The following is a 14558-nucleotide window of genomic DNA, read 5'->3' on the forward strand; positions in this document are numbered from 1 at the left end:
ATATATTAAGTCAAAAACTGAAAATTGGTGTTTGGGGGGTGACAGAAGCCCTTTAAATATTAATTGAATGAAGATGAAATATTAATATGTCCACATACGTTATAAAACTATTACATGGAGCGTCGTTACTTCTCCCCATGTCACTCGAGTGTGGGTGGAGGTGTGAATACAGTGATAAGAAGCAAGGCTCATGGGGACAATTCATCTTCACTGCTCTGGAAGTAAACAAGGCTCTTCTTCTCTTCCTTGTATCCACAATACTTTTCCTCCATGGATCCCAGCCACAGTTCACTTCAGAAAATATAGTTTGGATGTTTAAAAGATCCAGGATAATTCCACCCAAAAATAGCCGTTCTTATTGGCTGTTAGGATGGAGCTACATGGTGACATAGGTTTAAAATTCTTTTGCTCTTTTAGCATTGTCCATATTCCCCAAAAAAATTATAGTTTCTTCTGACCTGATGAGTTTCAGAAGTTGATTTCCTTGCAAAACATTTTCCATATATAAGATATCAAAGTTGCTTTTCCCCTGTGTGACTTCTCTCATGTTTAACAAGATACGATTTTTGTGCAAAACATTTTCCACAATCTGTACATGGATATGGTTTTTCTCCTGTGTGACTTCTCTCATGTGCAATAAGATTTGTTTTACATGTAAAACATTTCCCGCATTCTGAACATGAATACGGCTTCTCTCCTGTGTGACTTCTCCCATGTTTAACAAGATACGATTTTTGTGCAAAACATTTTCCACAATCTGTACATGGATATGGTTTTTCTCCTGTGTGACTTCTCTCATGTACAATAAGATTTGTTTTACATGTAAAACATTTCCCGCATTCTGAACATGAATACGGCTTCTCTCCTGTGTGACTTCTCCCATGTTTAACAAGATACGATTTTTGTTTAAAACATTTTCCACAATCTGTACATGGATATGGTTTTTCTCCTGTGTGACTTCTCTCATGTACAATAAGATTTGTTTTACATGTAAAACAGTTCCCGCATTCTGAACATGAATACGGCTTCTCTCCTGTGTGACTTCTCCCATGTTTAACAAGATACGATTTTTGTTTAAAACATTTTCCACAATCTGTACATGGATATGGTTTTTCTCCTGTGTGACTTCTCTCATGTACAATAAGATTTGTTTTACCTGTAAAACATTTCCCGCATTCTGAACATGAATACGGCTTCTCTCCTGTGTGACTTCTTTGATGTGTAACAAGATGTGATTTTTGTGTAAAACATTTCCCACATTCTGAACATGAATATGGCTTCTCTCCTGTGTGAATTCTCTCATGAGTAACAAGATTGTACTTATCTGTAAAACATTTCCCACATTCTGAACATGAATATGGCTTTTCTCCTGTGTGAATTCTCTCATGTGTAACAAGATTGTACTTATCTGTAAAACATTTCCCACATTCAGAACATGAATATGGCTTCTCTCCTGTGTGATTTCTCTTATGTGTAACAAGACTGTATTTATCTGTAAAACATTTTCCACATTCTGAACATGAATATGGTTTCTCTCCTGTGTGAATCCTCTCATGTTTAACAAGATTTGATTTATCTACAAAGCATTTCCCACATCCTGAACATGAATACGGTTTTTCTCCTGTGTGAATTCTCTCATGTGTAACAAGATTAGATTTTTGTGTAAAGCACTTCCCACATTCTGAACAAGAGTATAGCTTCTCCCCTGTGTGAATTCTTCTGTATCTAGAAAAATTTGATCTTTTTCTGCACTCTTTTCCACGATGAAAACTTTTACCTCTTTTCAGAATTGTGGTAACAATCTGGGATTGGTCAGGAGAAGAATCCTCATGATTAGAGGGATTATATGACAGATCTGTACTGTGAAGTCCTGGATGTACATTAAGGGTAATGCAGTTTTCTCCTGAAGAGCGAGGCATGATATTGTCATCTTCTGCTTTATAATTTTGTGGTAACATGAAGTTTCCCTTAAAATGTTTACTGGGATTCTCTGTGAAGATAAAAATTATAATTTCAGATTTTTTTTTCAAACCACAGAGTAGACAAACCTATAATGTTCTTATTTGGGTGGACATGGATCCAGGAGGAACTATAGGTATTTGTCATTGATTTTGAATCCACTCTTGACTGGTTAGAAAACATCATCAAAAACTGCATGTGTGATTCCAGCCTCATAAATCTTTGTAAAATACTCTGACAAAAGTTCAGGATTGTGGTCTACACCCTGTCACCACTTTTAGTGCACAAAAATAGCTCAAAAGTGTAAAAAAACAAAATATGTCCGGCAGTCAAGCTTACCTTTTGCCAAAATATTCAGTCCTCCGATGCTAAGTGGGCATTGCATTAATACAACTTAACTTAAACAGGATCTGTCACTACATTACTCAACACAAACTGCATTCATTAGTAAATAGATCTCTTAGACCTGATGAAGCAGGTGGATTAACTACAATAATCCATGCCGTAATCCCCACCTAGAGTTTGAAAGCATTTTCAGATTTTTTTTTTATACTGGATAGGCCTCTGTGTAGGTCATCAGTATGTGATTGGAAGGGGTCCGACACCCAGAACCCCTGCCAATTGCTGCCTACCCTAGGCCACTGCTGTCACATTCATTCATCACATGACAAGGCACAGTTCAGTGCCATTCAAGTGAATGGTGCTGGGCTCTGATACCAAGCACAGCTGCTATACAATGTACAGAGTTGTGAGTAGATAGTGGAGCTCCTCAGACAGATGATCGGCGGGGGTCTTGTGTGTCATACTCCTGCCAATCAAGTACTGATGACCTATCCAGAGTATAAAAAAGTTGGAAAACTCCTTAAATTGACCAGGTCTTTTTAGGGTATCTCACACATGCTCACTACAAGCTGCAATCTTCCTGGCTCAGTGGTCAAAGATCCTCCTTCTTCCAGCAGCAGTTTTAGCGTGGAATTACAGCTTCTTATTTAATCTGCTGATATATTTTATTGCAGCCTGCACTGAGTATGTGTGAGATAACAGCAGGGGAGGAAGTGTACTGAAAGGAGCTTGTCAACTAAGCTACAGGTGGACACAGATGGAATTTACCTTATGAATACAGGACTCACATACAGCATTCACGCTCTCTAGCTGGATTCATATGCTCATTTTAATATGAAACAAAAAAAAGTTCAAAAATGATTATACAGCCATTCTGACATGGAGCTCCAAAGTAAGTACACCTTCCTCATCAGGTCTAAGAGATCTATTTAATACCACAAGCAATCTGTGATTGTACTGAACTTCTGACTACGTTCTGCTAGGACTGCAGGGGATGAAAACTGAGCCTCCAGCCCTGTACACATCTATGTCTTTAGGGACTATTGTTCATCACAGTTTTATTGCAGCTTTTGCCGCAATTTGCAAGAAAAAATGCAACAAAACCGCAATGTACACTAAACCCTAGGCTTAGATGTATATAGGAGAGGCTAAAGGACTTTGGGGATAATGATCATGTGAGCCTGAACCCCTCCTATAGAAGATACTTACCCTTTCCACGGCACCCGTGTCCCTCCGGATCTCCGCTGCATCTCCCTGTCGGGCACATCAAAACATCCAGTGACGGGAGGAGCAGCCAATAGCAGGCCGCAACGGTGGTCAGCAGAGGCTGTGCAGCAATCTGGAGGGACACGGGTGCCAGGGACAAGGAAAGTATTATGGGCATTGGGGGGGGGGGGGGGAGTATTTCTACTATTGGATAATCTATTTAAGCCTCCAAAAGACTCATTGAAAAAAAAGATGAAGAACCAGCAGCAGCCTATAAGTAAATTAGTGGAAGCGAGTGTCTACCTGTGTGTGTATGTGTGGGTGGGTGTAATCCTCAGTATCTGCTCTTATTCTGTATATACGAACACTGCACAGTACCACTTCTCCTGTCCTGTATACTGGGTCTAATCCTCAGTGTGCAGGAGCCAGTGGACGGGTGTGGTTGTGTTTGGAGGAGCTCCTGCTAATTAGTGACAGACTTCCAGGGATTTTTCCATCTTTCCCAGCCCAGGCCCTGCCTCTCTCCCCAGGGAGCTGGTAGGGTCCTGGGCGATGAAGCGACTGAAGACCCAGGATCCTACTTCCCGGGGTAGGCCGGCGGGAGGTAGGGGAGGTGAGCTACCGGCCTCAGTTCCATCTTCCGCCTCGGGGGTCAGAAGATCCAGCAGGAGTCGTGGTGCAGCGGCCCCTGCAGCCCCCGGAGGTGAAGCCGTGTCCATCGCCGGCAGTTCCAGGAGGGCGGACAGTAGCCCTCCAAGAGGTACGCGGAGTGCTCCTGGGGATGGGCCGGTTCCGGTTGAGGCTGACTGGGGCAGCATGAAGCCCCGGGAACTAATCGCTATTTACAGCTCACGGCCTACCTCCGGGAGTACGAGGAAGCGAATAGGACCCTCAAGAAGGTGAGGGAGAACCTAAAGCTTGAGAGGGGGAAGGTGGACAAAGCAGCCAGAAAAAACAGGCCAGAAATATAAAAAAAAAAAAAAAAAACTTAAAAGAAGTTATTAAAGAGCTGCAGGAAAGAATGGGGGCCATTCTGGAAAACAGTGGTCCCTTTAAGGAAAAGCTCATGAACGATGAAAGGTTCAATGAAATGGCTGGAAGCCAAAAACAGCAGGAAGATGACTCCTCTAGTGAGGAGGAAGAGTCGGACATGGGGGGGCAACCTGCGGAAACTGGCATCACCGCAGAGCAGGTATGCCTGCCCCCCACTAGTTCCGATGAGGAAATAGACTACAGTGAGAGCAGCGGAGTTGGGGGGCAGCTTATGGCCGAAATACGCCACCTGGAGTCCCCCAAAATTCGTGAGGACATTTGCTTTGGTGACGAATTACCTGAAGATGAGCCAATAGGAAAGAAGAGAAAGACAAAGATATTAGAGCCAGAGGTGAGGTATGTATATGTGACCCACCCTGCGTGCCCTGGGCCAGCTGCAAAGCCAGCTCAGGGCACGAACCCCACCATCCTCCCTGGCCCGGTCTCTGCTGTGGGATCGGTGCGTAGGAGTGGGGAGAAAGAAGTGGTAAAGATGGTGCAGGACGCCGTCCCTGTTTGCGGTAACAGGGGCGGTGAGGAGAAGCAGGAGGGGCCAGACAGGAAGGCTCCCAGGGCGGGCGGCGAGGGGGACATGGTTGGTGGTCGGATGGCTCCGCCCGCCTTTGCTGGGGCACTGGACAAGTGCCAGGTGGAGGTGCGGCGGGGCGGTGTGGCTGCCACTGCCCCCCTTGCAGAGGTCGTTGCCGGGATCCCTGTTCTGGGGTCTGCCTCCTCTGCCCCGGTCTGCTTCGCTGCTCCCGTGCGCCCTGCAGCCCCCCTGTCGGTTTTGGCATGGCGGTGGGGAACAGGGGGGCGGGGGTGGTGGGGGCGGCTGTGGGTGGAGGGGGTGGGGCAGCGGGTACAGCGGTGTCCCGATCCAGAGTTGCAGGGGGAGGGTGCGAGGTGGCTGCCTCCGCCCCTCCCAAGTTGTATGCCCAAATCCTTGCCGGGGTTCCGGTCTCCTCTGCCCCGGTCTGCTCCGCTTCAGTCCCTTCCGCTGGTATTGTCGTGGCGGCGGGGAGTGGAGGCGCAGTGGGAGTGGTCAGGGGTGGAGGGGGTGGGGCTTCGGATATCCACAAAGGAGCTCAGAGCAGTGTGTCTGTAGGCAGAGAGGGAGGGGGCGGTCCTGATGCGAGTGTGGTGCGCACCGCCCCTCCCTCCTGCACTGTCCGTCAAGTGGATAAGGCCGGCGTGGCTGGGACCAGTGGTTCTACAGCCCGCCGGCCCCAAAAATCAGGAAAGACTGTAAAAAATGTGTCCAGCAAGGAGATGCTGGACAAAACAAATAATGTAACCTCTGTCCCCCTCTGTTCCAGCAGTGTGTGTGGGAGGAGGGGAGAGTGTGGTAGTGGCCACTGAAGAAGTGGTCACTTGTGTAAATACAGTTTTTGTTAGTGGTGTTGCCCCGGGCCCTGATGGAGGGGTGAATGTTGGAGGTCGGCCGCCCACTGTACAAGTGGCCGGTGCGCCTCATGTAGCCCCTTCAGAGGGGTCTGGAGTGGCACCTGCTGTAGATAGGTCTGGGGCGGTGGGGGTGGGCCCGGTCCGGCTGCCCCTCCTGCGTCGGTTACGCCTGGCAGAAGTTATGCTGGTGTGGTTGCCGGCGCAGGGGGGGGGGGGGGGGGGGGCGGTCCCCATCGTCCTCCCCATTACCAATGTCTGGTGACGGTAACTTGCAGCGGCAACTTCTAGAGGCTCTTAGGAGAGGGGAGAATTCCATTACAGTAGGGGGGCAGCAGGTGGATCTATCCTTCTGGATAGACAGGCATGGCCTGCGTGCCTTCCGAGAGCAAGGCGGGGGCGAGACCACCTGGTCCTCACCCACAACCGGCCCCGGGTCAACCAGGCGGAATGTTGTCTGTCTGAAATGGAGAGGCAATGAAGCGTGCCCTACCAGGAAGAGGGTGGCAGAGCTTCTCTTTCGGATGGGCATCAGGGCATGTGACATCTTTGCCCTGATACATCCGTATGGCACCCGGGAGTTTGATGTCAGTTTTGCCCGTCCAGAGGGTCTTGAACTTTTCTGGTCTGGGTATGAACTGGCAAAAGACCAGCCGGACTGGCAGGGTTTTTTTGTGCAAGCGATAACCCGCCAGAATGAGGTCAAGAAGGTGACCGTTCTCACCCGTAACGAGTCACTTTCTTGTGTTGACATCTTGACCTGGTTGAGCAGGTACGGGGACGTCCAGGGTCTTCCTAGCAAGAACCTGGATGAGTTTGGCATCTGGTCGGGTGCCTGGACGTTTCAGATTAAGTTGAAACATTCAGGGGGGTCGGTTTCCCACATACCATCATCTGCTTTCCTTGGTCAGGATAGGATCATGGTGTTCTACAGGGGGCAGCCTAAGCTGTGTTACAAGTGCGGCAGCCCTTCGCACTTCAGCGCCAGCTGCCAAGTGCAGAGGTGCGCGTTGTGCGGGGGTGAAGGCCATCTAGCTGCATCTTGTGGGCAGATTAGATGCAACCTGTGTGGTGAGCTAGGGCACCCGTTCAGTCGTTGCCCTCGCTCTGTCGCCAACGTGGCTCGTGCGCGCGCGGAGGTGAGCCGGGAGGCCCCCACCGCCGAGGCGAGTGCTGGCGAAGGCGACAGGGCAGTGGGGTCGATGAAGAGAAAAGACGGCCCGTCCCAGCAGAGACGGAGGGAGAGGCGTCAAATGGAGAGGGGGCAGGTGGAACCCCGTCCTGGGGTGATGCCTGAGCCCTCCCAAGAGAATGCCTCTCCTAGAGCTGAGACCCTGGGGGATATCAAGGGGAATGAGGAACTCAGGAGACTAGACCATTCCGAGGTGACTCTGTCCTCTTGCTACGAGAGTGCAACAGAGGGGAGTGAGACAGAGTCTAAAAGAATAAGAAGGAAACGTCTGACCAAAAAAAGATCTAGCCCGACTAGAGTGCCTGTGGAAGGCAAAGCCAGCTCCCCCCTGGACCTCTCTAATCCTGACTCTCTTCCCCTGGATCTTTCCAACCGGTACCTCACCTTGGATGAGATCTCCGCCTCCTCTTCTTCCGGGGAGGAGGTTCAGGGTGGGGAGCCGGAGGGGCAAGAGAAGGAGCCTCTGGAAGGGCCCGCGCCCCCCTCCGGTGAGGATGCAAGGTCCTCGGGAGGTGGGGCGGGTCCGGACACTGGGAATGGGAATGACAAGGGTGGTGCGAAGGGGGAGGCGGTGGTGACTAATGAGATGGACACCACTGTCTCTCTCAAAAGAGATCGTGCCACCTTAGAGGGTAGCCCCAAGAGGGGTAAGAAGAAGAACAAGAAGAACAAGAAGGGGAAGGGAAGGAAGTAGGCCGTCTAACTTAATCACTCTGTATGGCGGCACTCACTCCGTTGACGCTGGCGTCCATTAATGTCGCCAGTATTAAATCGGATGCGGCTAGGTTTGCAGCCTTTGATTTTCTCAGCCGGGTTGAAGCTGACATTTTATTTTTGCAAGAGACCAGGCTGCCAGATTTGACGGCTGTGTATAAAGCAAAAAAGGAGTGGAGGTGTGGTCCATCATATTGGTCTCTTGCGGCTGAGCCGTATAGCGGAGGGGCGGTTCTTTTTACCGCACCAGTAGAAAGCCGACGAGTGATTGAGTTAGAAATGGGGAGGTGTTTGATTTTAGATGTCCTCATGAAGGGTCAAGAGCTTCGCCTGATAAACATCTATGGTCCCCAAACCAGGTGGGATCGGAAGTGTCTCTTTATGGGGATCAAACCTCGGCAGGTGGTCTTTGGCGGGGACTTTAATACAGTCACAAGGTCCCAAGACCGGGGAGGCGCCAGAAACCGGCTGGCTTATGATAGTGTATCCCTGAATAGCATAGCTAGCGAGGCTCGCCTGGTGGATGTCCACATTAGGCACACCCCAGGCCACGGTGGTTTCACTTATTATAGAGGTAGTCAGATTAGGTCTAGAATAGACAGGTTTTATTTAAAGGAGGAGACTACTTTTTCACCTTTAGAGGTGGTAGAGGTGGAATTCTCTGATCACTGTCTAATTATGTTCTCTTTGAATGTTGCAGAATCCCCCCAAATGGGAAGAGGCTATTGGAAGCTAAATTCGGCCCTCCTGGAGGAAGCAGAGGTGAGACAATCCTTTAAGGACTTCCTTCAGAGTCAGGTAGAGTTGCTGGATCTTTGTGACACTAAGTCTGAGTGGTGGGAGATATTCAAAGATCGGGTGGCAAAATTCTTCCGCTAGCTCTCGAGCCTCAGGTCCCTGAACAAGAACCGCTTGTATCAGGGTCTGAGGAGGAAACTCGAACAACTGGTCTCGACTGGAGGTAGCCGAGAGGATATCTCCAGGGTGAAATCTTTGCTTAAGAGGTGCCAGTACGATAGGCACACATCTTTGGTTTTTGAGAGGGATTTCGGGAAGTACCGCTCGCCCGACCCTTACAGAAACTGTAAGATGTCAGTGAAAAGTAAGTTGGTGACGGGACTGGTCGATGGTACGGGATCTCTGGATAGGTCCAGATCAGACAAAATCACTGTAGAATTGCAGTGGTCAATATGGCGGAACTGCTCAGACCCCAAACACTGTAGCGTGTCTCTCATTGGGCGAGCAGTCCCATCGCATGTGAACCACAGAAATATCGTGGCAGATATGGAGGAGCTGCTCAAACCCCAAACACTGTAGCGTGTTTCTCATTGGGGGAGCAGTCCCACCGCATGTGGACCGCAGCAAACGACCATCCCGAGCAATTAATGCGTACAAAGGAGGACGCCAGCGCGGTCCACATGCACCACAAAAGCATCCTGCACAGGCAGAGCATTGTGCGGATGAAAATACAATTATATAAATCACTGAAGAAATTGCACCAAAAGGATATGTCACTGACTAAACTAGCTGGTCATACAAGCAGATATTAAAAGCTGAGACTTTCGCCAATATGTTCCTGTCAGGAAGATATCGGAGCCCATCATTGCACCACGTCACGGTCACTCAGCATGGCAAAGGGTCCTACCACTACGCTAACTGTGGTGTGAACACGGTCTGAAGGTGATGTGATCCAGCTCACAGCCCAGCCTGCACACAAATGCCTAGCAGGACAGCCAGTGCAATGTGAACAAGGCAAGACCGTGAGCCCCACCCATATCAGACCATGTGATGGAGGATTCCAGGTGCAAAGAAATGTTCAATTGCCAAATGAAGGCACATTCAAGACATATAAAACAAAATCACCGCGCTGGCGTCCTCCTTTGTACGCATTAATTGCTCGGGATGGTCGTTTGCTGCGGTCCACATGCGGTGGGACTGCTCCCCCAATGAGAAACACGCTACAGTGTTTGGGGTTTGAGCAGCTCCTCCATATCTGCCACGATATTTCTGTGGTTCACATGCGATGGGACTGCTCGCCCAATGAGAGACACGCTACAGTGTTTGGGGTCTGAGCAGTTCCGCCATATTGACCACTGCAATTCTACAGTGATTTTGTTTTATATGTCTTGAATGTGCCTTCATTTGGCAATTGAACATTCCTTTGCACCTGGAATCCTCCATCACATGGTCTGATATGGGTGGGGCTCACGGTCTTGCCTTGTTCACATTGCACTGGCTGTCCTGCTAGGCATTTGTGTGCAGGCTGGGCTGTGAGCTGGATCACATCACCTTCAGACCGTGTTCACACCACAGTTAGCGTAGTGGTAGGACCCTTTGCCATGCTGAGTGACCGTGACGTGGTGCAATGATGGGCTCCGATATCTTCCTGACAGGAACATATTGGCGAAAGTCTCAGCTTTTAATATCTGCTTGTATGACCAGCTAGTTTAGTCAGTGACATATCCTTTTGGTGCAATTTCTTCAGTGATTTATATAATTGTATTTTCATCCGCACAATGCTCTGCCTGTGCAGGATGCTTTTGTGGTGCATGTGGACCGCGCTGGCGTCCTCCTTTGTACGCATTAATTGCTCGGGATGGTCGTTTGCTGCGGTCCACATGCGGTGGGACTGCTCCCCCAATGAGAAACACGCTACAGTGTTTGGGGTTTGAGCAGCTCCTCCATATCTGCCACGATATTTCTGTGGTTCACATGCGATGGGACTGCTCGCCCAATGAGAGACACGCTACAGTGTTTGGGGTCTGAGCAGTTCCGCCATATTGACCACTGCAATTCTACAGTGATTTTGTTTTATATGTCTTGAATGTGCCTTCATTTGGCAATTGAACATTCCTTTGCACCTGGAATCCTCCATCACATGGTCTGATATGGGTGGGGCTCACGGTCTTGCCTTGTTCACATTGCACTGGCTGTCCTGCTAGGCATTTGTGTGCAGGCTGGGCTGTGAGCTGGATCACATCACCTTCAGACCGTGTTCACACCACAGTTAGCGTAGTGGTAGGACCCTTTGCCATGCTGAGTGACCGTGACGTGGTGCAATGATGGGCTCCGATATCTTCCTGACAGGAACATATTGGCGAAAGTCTCAGCTTTTAATATCTGCTTGTATGACCAGCTAGTTTAGTCAGTGACATATCCTTTTGGTGCAATTTCTTCAGTGATTTATAGGTCCAGATCAGGGATCTTGGAAATCGTCAAGTCCTTCTACTCGTGCCTCTTGAGGGAGAAGGATTTGAATCGGGACAGGATTTCGGCTTTCCTGGCTGAAACCATCCCTGAATCAAGAGTAGACCTCTCGGCGTTTTGATAGAAGAAATCAGAGAAGAGGAAGTCAGCCTGGCGATCGAAGGGCTTGCCCTAAAGAAGTCGCCAGGCCCAGATGGCTTAACATCCGAGTTTTATAAGACTTTTAAGGACTCCTTGGTTCCCCTCTTGACTAAGGTATTCAATGAGTGCCTTTCCTCGGGTACTCTGCCGAAGTCAATGAGGAGGTCAGCTCTGATCCTTATATCAAAGGGTAAAGATCCGAGCCGTATTGAGAATTGGCGTCCCATAGCGCTTCTCAATACGGACAGAAAGATCCTGGCCAAGATACTGTTTAAACGGTTGGTGCAGTTTGCGCCCCGGCTCCTTTCGGAGACCCCACATTGCTCAGTTCCAGGCCGAAGCACGTTTAGTGCTGTGCTCGGTGTCCGAGAGGCAGTGGAGCAGAGTAGGGCGGGTAACTAGAAGGGGTACATGCTGGCTTTAGATCAGGCAAAGGCTTTTGATCGGGTTGACCACGAGTACCTCTGGGCAGTCCTTCTGAAATATGGCCTGCCGGGAGGGTTTGTCAACTGGTTAAAGATCTTGTATGCAGGGGCAGAGAGTTTCCCGCTGGTGAACGGTTGGTCTGGCAGCCCTTTTGAGGTCGGGTCTGGAGTCCGCCAGGGTTGTCCATTGAGCCTGCTCTTATACGTGTTTGCGATTGATCCTTTTATTAGGAGGATTGATCGGGGACCGTTAGCGGGAGTCAGGATGAGTCTGGAGGAGCCAGAAGCCACTCTGAGGGTGGTGGCGTATGCCGATGATGTCACTGTTTTCGTGTCCTCGGGAGGGGAGGCGGAATACGTGATGTCGGAGGTAGAACGCTACTCGGAAGTCTCCGGGTCCGTGATTAACCAGGATAAGTGTGAGAGTCTCTGGCTGGGAGGGGGTGATCCATCTTTCGGTCTCCCGGACACCCTCCCAGAGCCCCAGTCGTCAGCCATAATCCTAGGCGTTCAATTCGGCCATGGGATTATCCCACCCAAAATTGGGACAGCAGGCTCACGATCGCCGCTCAGAAGGTTGACCAGTGGAAGGGTTGGTCTTTGACCCTCAGGGAAAGGGTGAACCTGATCAAGACTTACCTTCTCCCTTTGCTTATCTATTTGGACAGTGTATGTGTCCTGCCAGAACCTCTCTGGACTCGGGTTTACAGTCTGTTCTTCCAACTGTTATAGGGGAATAGGCTGAACCTAGTCAAGAGAGAGGTGACATACCGTACGAGGAGATTAGGGGGGTTGGGTATGGTCAACCCCGTGGTGTTCCTTGTGAACATCTTTGTTAAGATCAACCTGGCAAACCTCTGGAAAGAGAGGGCTCCTCGGTATAACCTGTCACCGGGATTTTGTGCATAGAGCTGAGGACATAGGTTGCTAGATGGCCGCTAGCACATCCGCAATACCCAGTCCCCATAGCTCTGTGTGCTTTTATTGTGGAAAAAAACCCGATTTGATACATATGCAAATTAACATAAAAGAGTCATATCTTACTTGTGTGACCAGAGAAGAGTCATATTGTCAAGCTCTGACTCATCTCAGGTTAATTTGCATATTTATCAAATTGTTTTTTTTACACAATGAAAGCACACAGCTATGGGGACTGGTTATTGCGGATGTGCTAGCGGCCATCTAGCAACCCATGTCCTCAGCTCTATACCCAAAATCCTGGTGACAGGTTCCCTTTAAGGATTGCCCAAGCCAGGATCTAGACAAGGGGTTACAGTTGTTAAATTCGGCAAGGATCCCCTTGAAGTTTTGGGACTTGGCTTAGCGCTGCTTTCACGGGAAGCTGTATGTAAGGGACAACTTGAAGTACAGGAACTCTGATGAAAAGGGTTGTCCCCGGGAGGAGTGTGGCAACATACTGGAAAGTATGGAGCACTTCCTGGAATGGGCTTATGGAGCATTCAAAGGTTTGGGAAGAAGGGACCCATGCACAGCTTTTATAGTTAGCATAGTGATCAGGTACTTCACATGGAATGCACGGTGTTTAGTTTCAACCCAGCACAAAGTCCTCCCTGTGGAAGAGGTGTGTAGGAACATTCTAGGTGACCTGGCGAAGGTTTGCTCTCTTGAGTGCGAGAAGGTGGGTACGGATGGGGTCTCTTACCTCTGGAGAGGCTTCACCTTTGATGTGCCTTAGCCTCAGTAGCACTTTTCCTGGTGTTGGGCTGAGGCTTTCACATTAGGTTTTTGTTTTGTATTTCAGATGAGTTTTTGAAGAAAGGTTTGCAAATGACTGAACTTGGGCCTTCGGGTGGATTTTAATATTGGTTTGTATAGATTGATATGGTTGTTATAAGATGTATAAATTGTATGATAGGGTAAGTGGGGTGTAGATAGGTTGGGTGGGGGGGGGGGGGGGGGGGGGGTTTATATTTTTGTGTGGGGAGGCCTGCATCCAGCCCTGGACTATGCGGACATAGGAGGACATGAGGCGAGGGGCTGGGTGTGGGTGGTGGAGGAAGGGCTGGGACAAGAGGCGGAGGTTGGCCCTGGGTGAAGGTGATGGGATAGATAGATTGGTAGGGATAGTATAGGTTTGTGTTCTCTCATAAATGTGTGTGTATAAAAAAAAAAAAATGTATTGTTATTTGATATTTCTATTATGATTATTTAATTTGTGTTGATTATTATTTATTGTGACAAGTTGTCATTTATTTTCTGTTATAAACAATTTGTATAAATTTGTATATAGTCAGGGTTCAGCCGGATTGGATGTTTAGGTTAGGCTAGGTTTCTTTTTCTCTTTTCATTTTCTCTATTTAGTAGGTATGAATGAGATAGTATGCATGTAGCTGGACCAGTAGGGTAAGTGTATATACTTTATACCTTGTTTTATATCTTGTTTGGAAATTTTATGGCAAAGTTTTTGTATTTTTGTATAAAATTAAAAAGAGTTCCTCAGTATCTGCTCTTATTCTGCATATATGGACACTGCACAGTACCACTTCTCCTGTCCTGTATACTGGGTGTAATCCTCAGTATCTGCTCTTATTCTGTATATATGGACCCTGCACAGTACCACTTCTCCTGTCCTGTATACTGGGTGTAATCCTCAGTATCTGCTCTTATTCTGTATATATGGACCCTGCACAGTACCACTTCTCCTGTCCTGTACACTGAGTGTAGTCCTCAGTATCTGCTCTTATTCTGTATATACTGTATATACACTGCACAGTACCACTTCTCCTGTCCTGTATACTGGGTATAATCCTCAGTATCTGCTCTTATTCTGTATATATGGACTAATGGAGAAAAACCTGTTCTTGATTTTTTTTTTTTTTTTCACTATGTATGTGCCAATACATGACAGGTGAAGTGTAGACCATGTGTGTGCACCACTTTCTGTTACCAGGACTCTGAAGAAGGTGTCTAAGTTAAAG

General features: G+C 48.4%; 1 protein-coding gene across 1 annotated transcript in view; it reads right to left on the reverse strand.

Annotated features, from left to right (window-relative positions):
- Positions 1–344: 344 nt before the first annotated feature.
- LOC120991269 (oocyte zinc finger protein XlCOF6-like) overlaps positions 345–14558 on the reverse strand; it is a 73535-nt gene continuing 59321 nt past the window's right edge. The window contains exon 3 of the mRNA XM_040420111.1: positions 345–1681. Coding sequence (XP_040276045.1) covers positions 513–1681 — 1169 coding nt within the window. The 3' untranslated portion in view covers positions 345–512. The remainder of the gene's footprint in view (positions 1682–14558) is intronic.

This window comes from Bufo bufo, chromosome 2, assembly GCF_905171765.1.
Source record: "Bufo bufo chromosome 2, aBufBuf1.1, whole genome shotgun sequence".
NCBI classification, from domain to species: domain Eukaryota; kingdom Metazoa; phylum Chordata; class Amphibia; order Anura; family Bufonidae; genus Bufo; species Bufo bufo.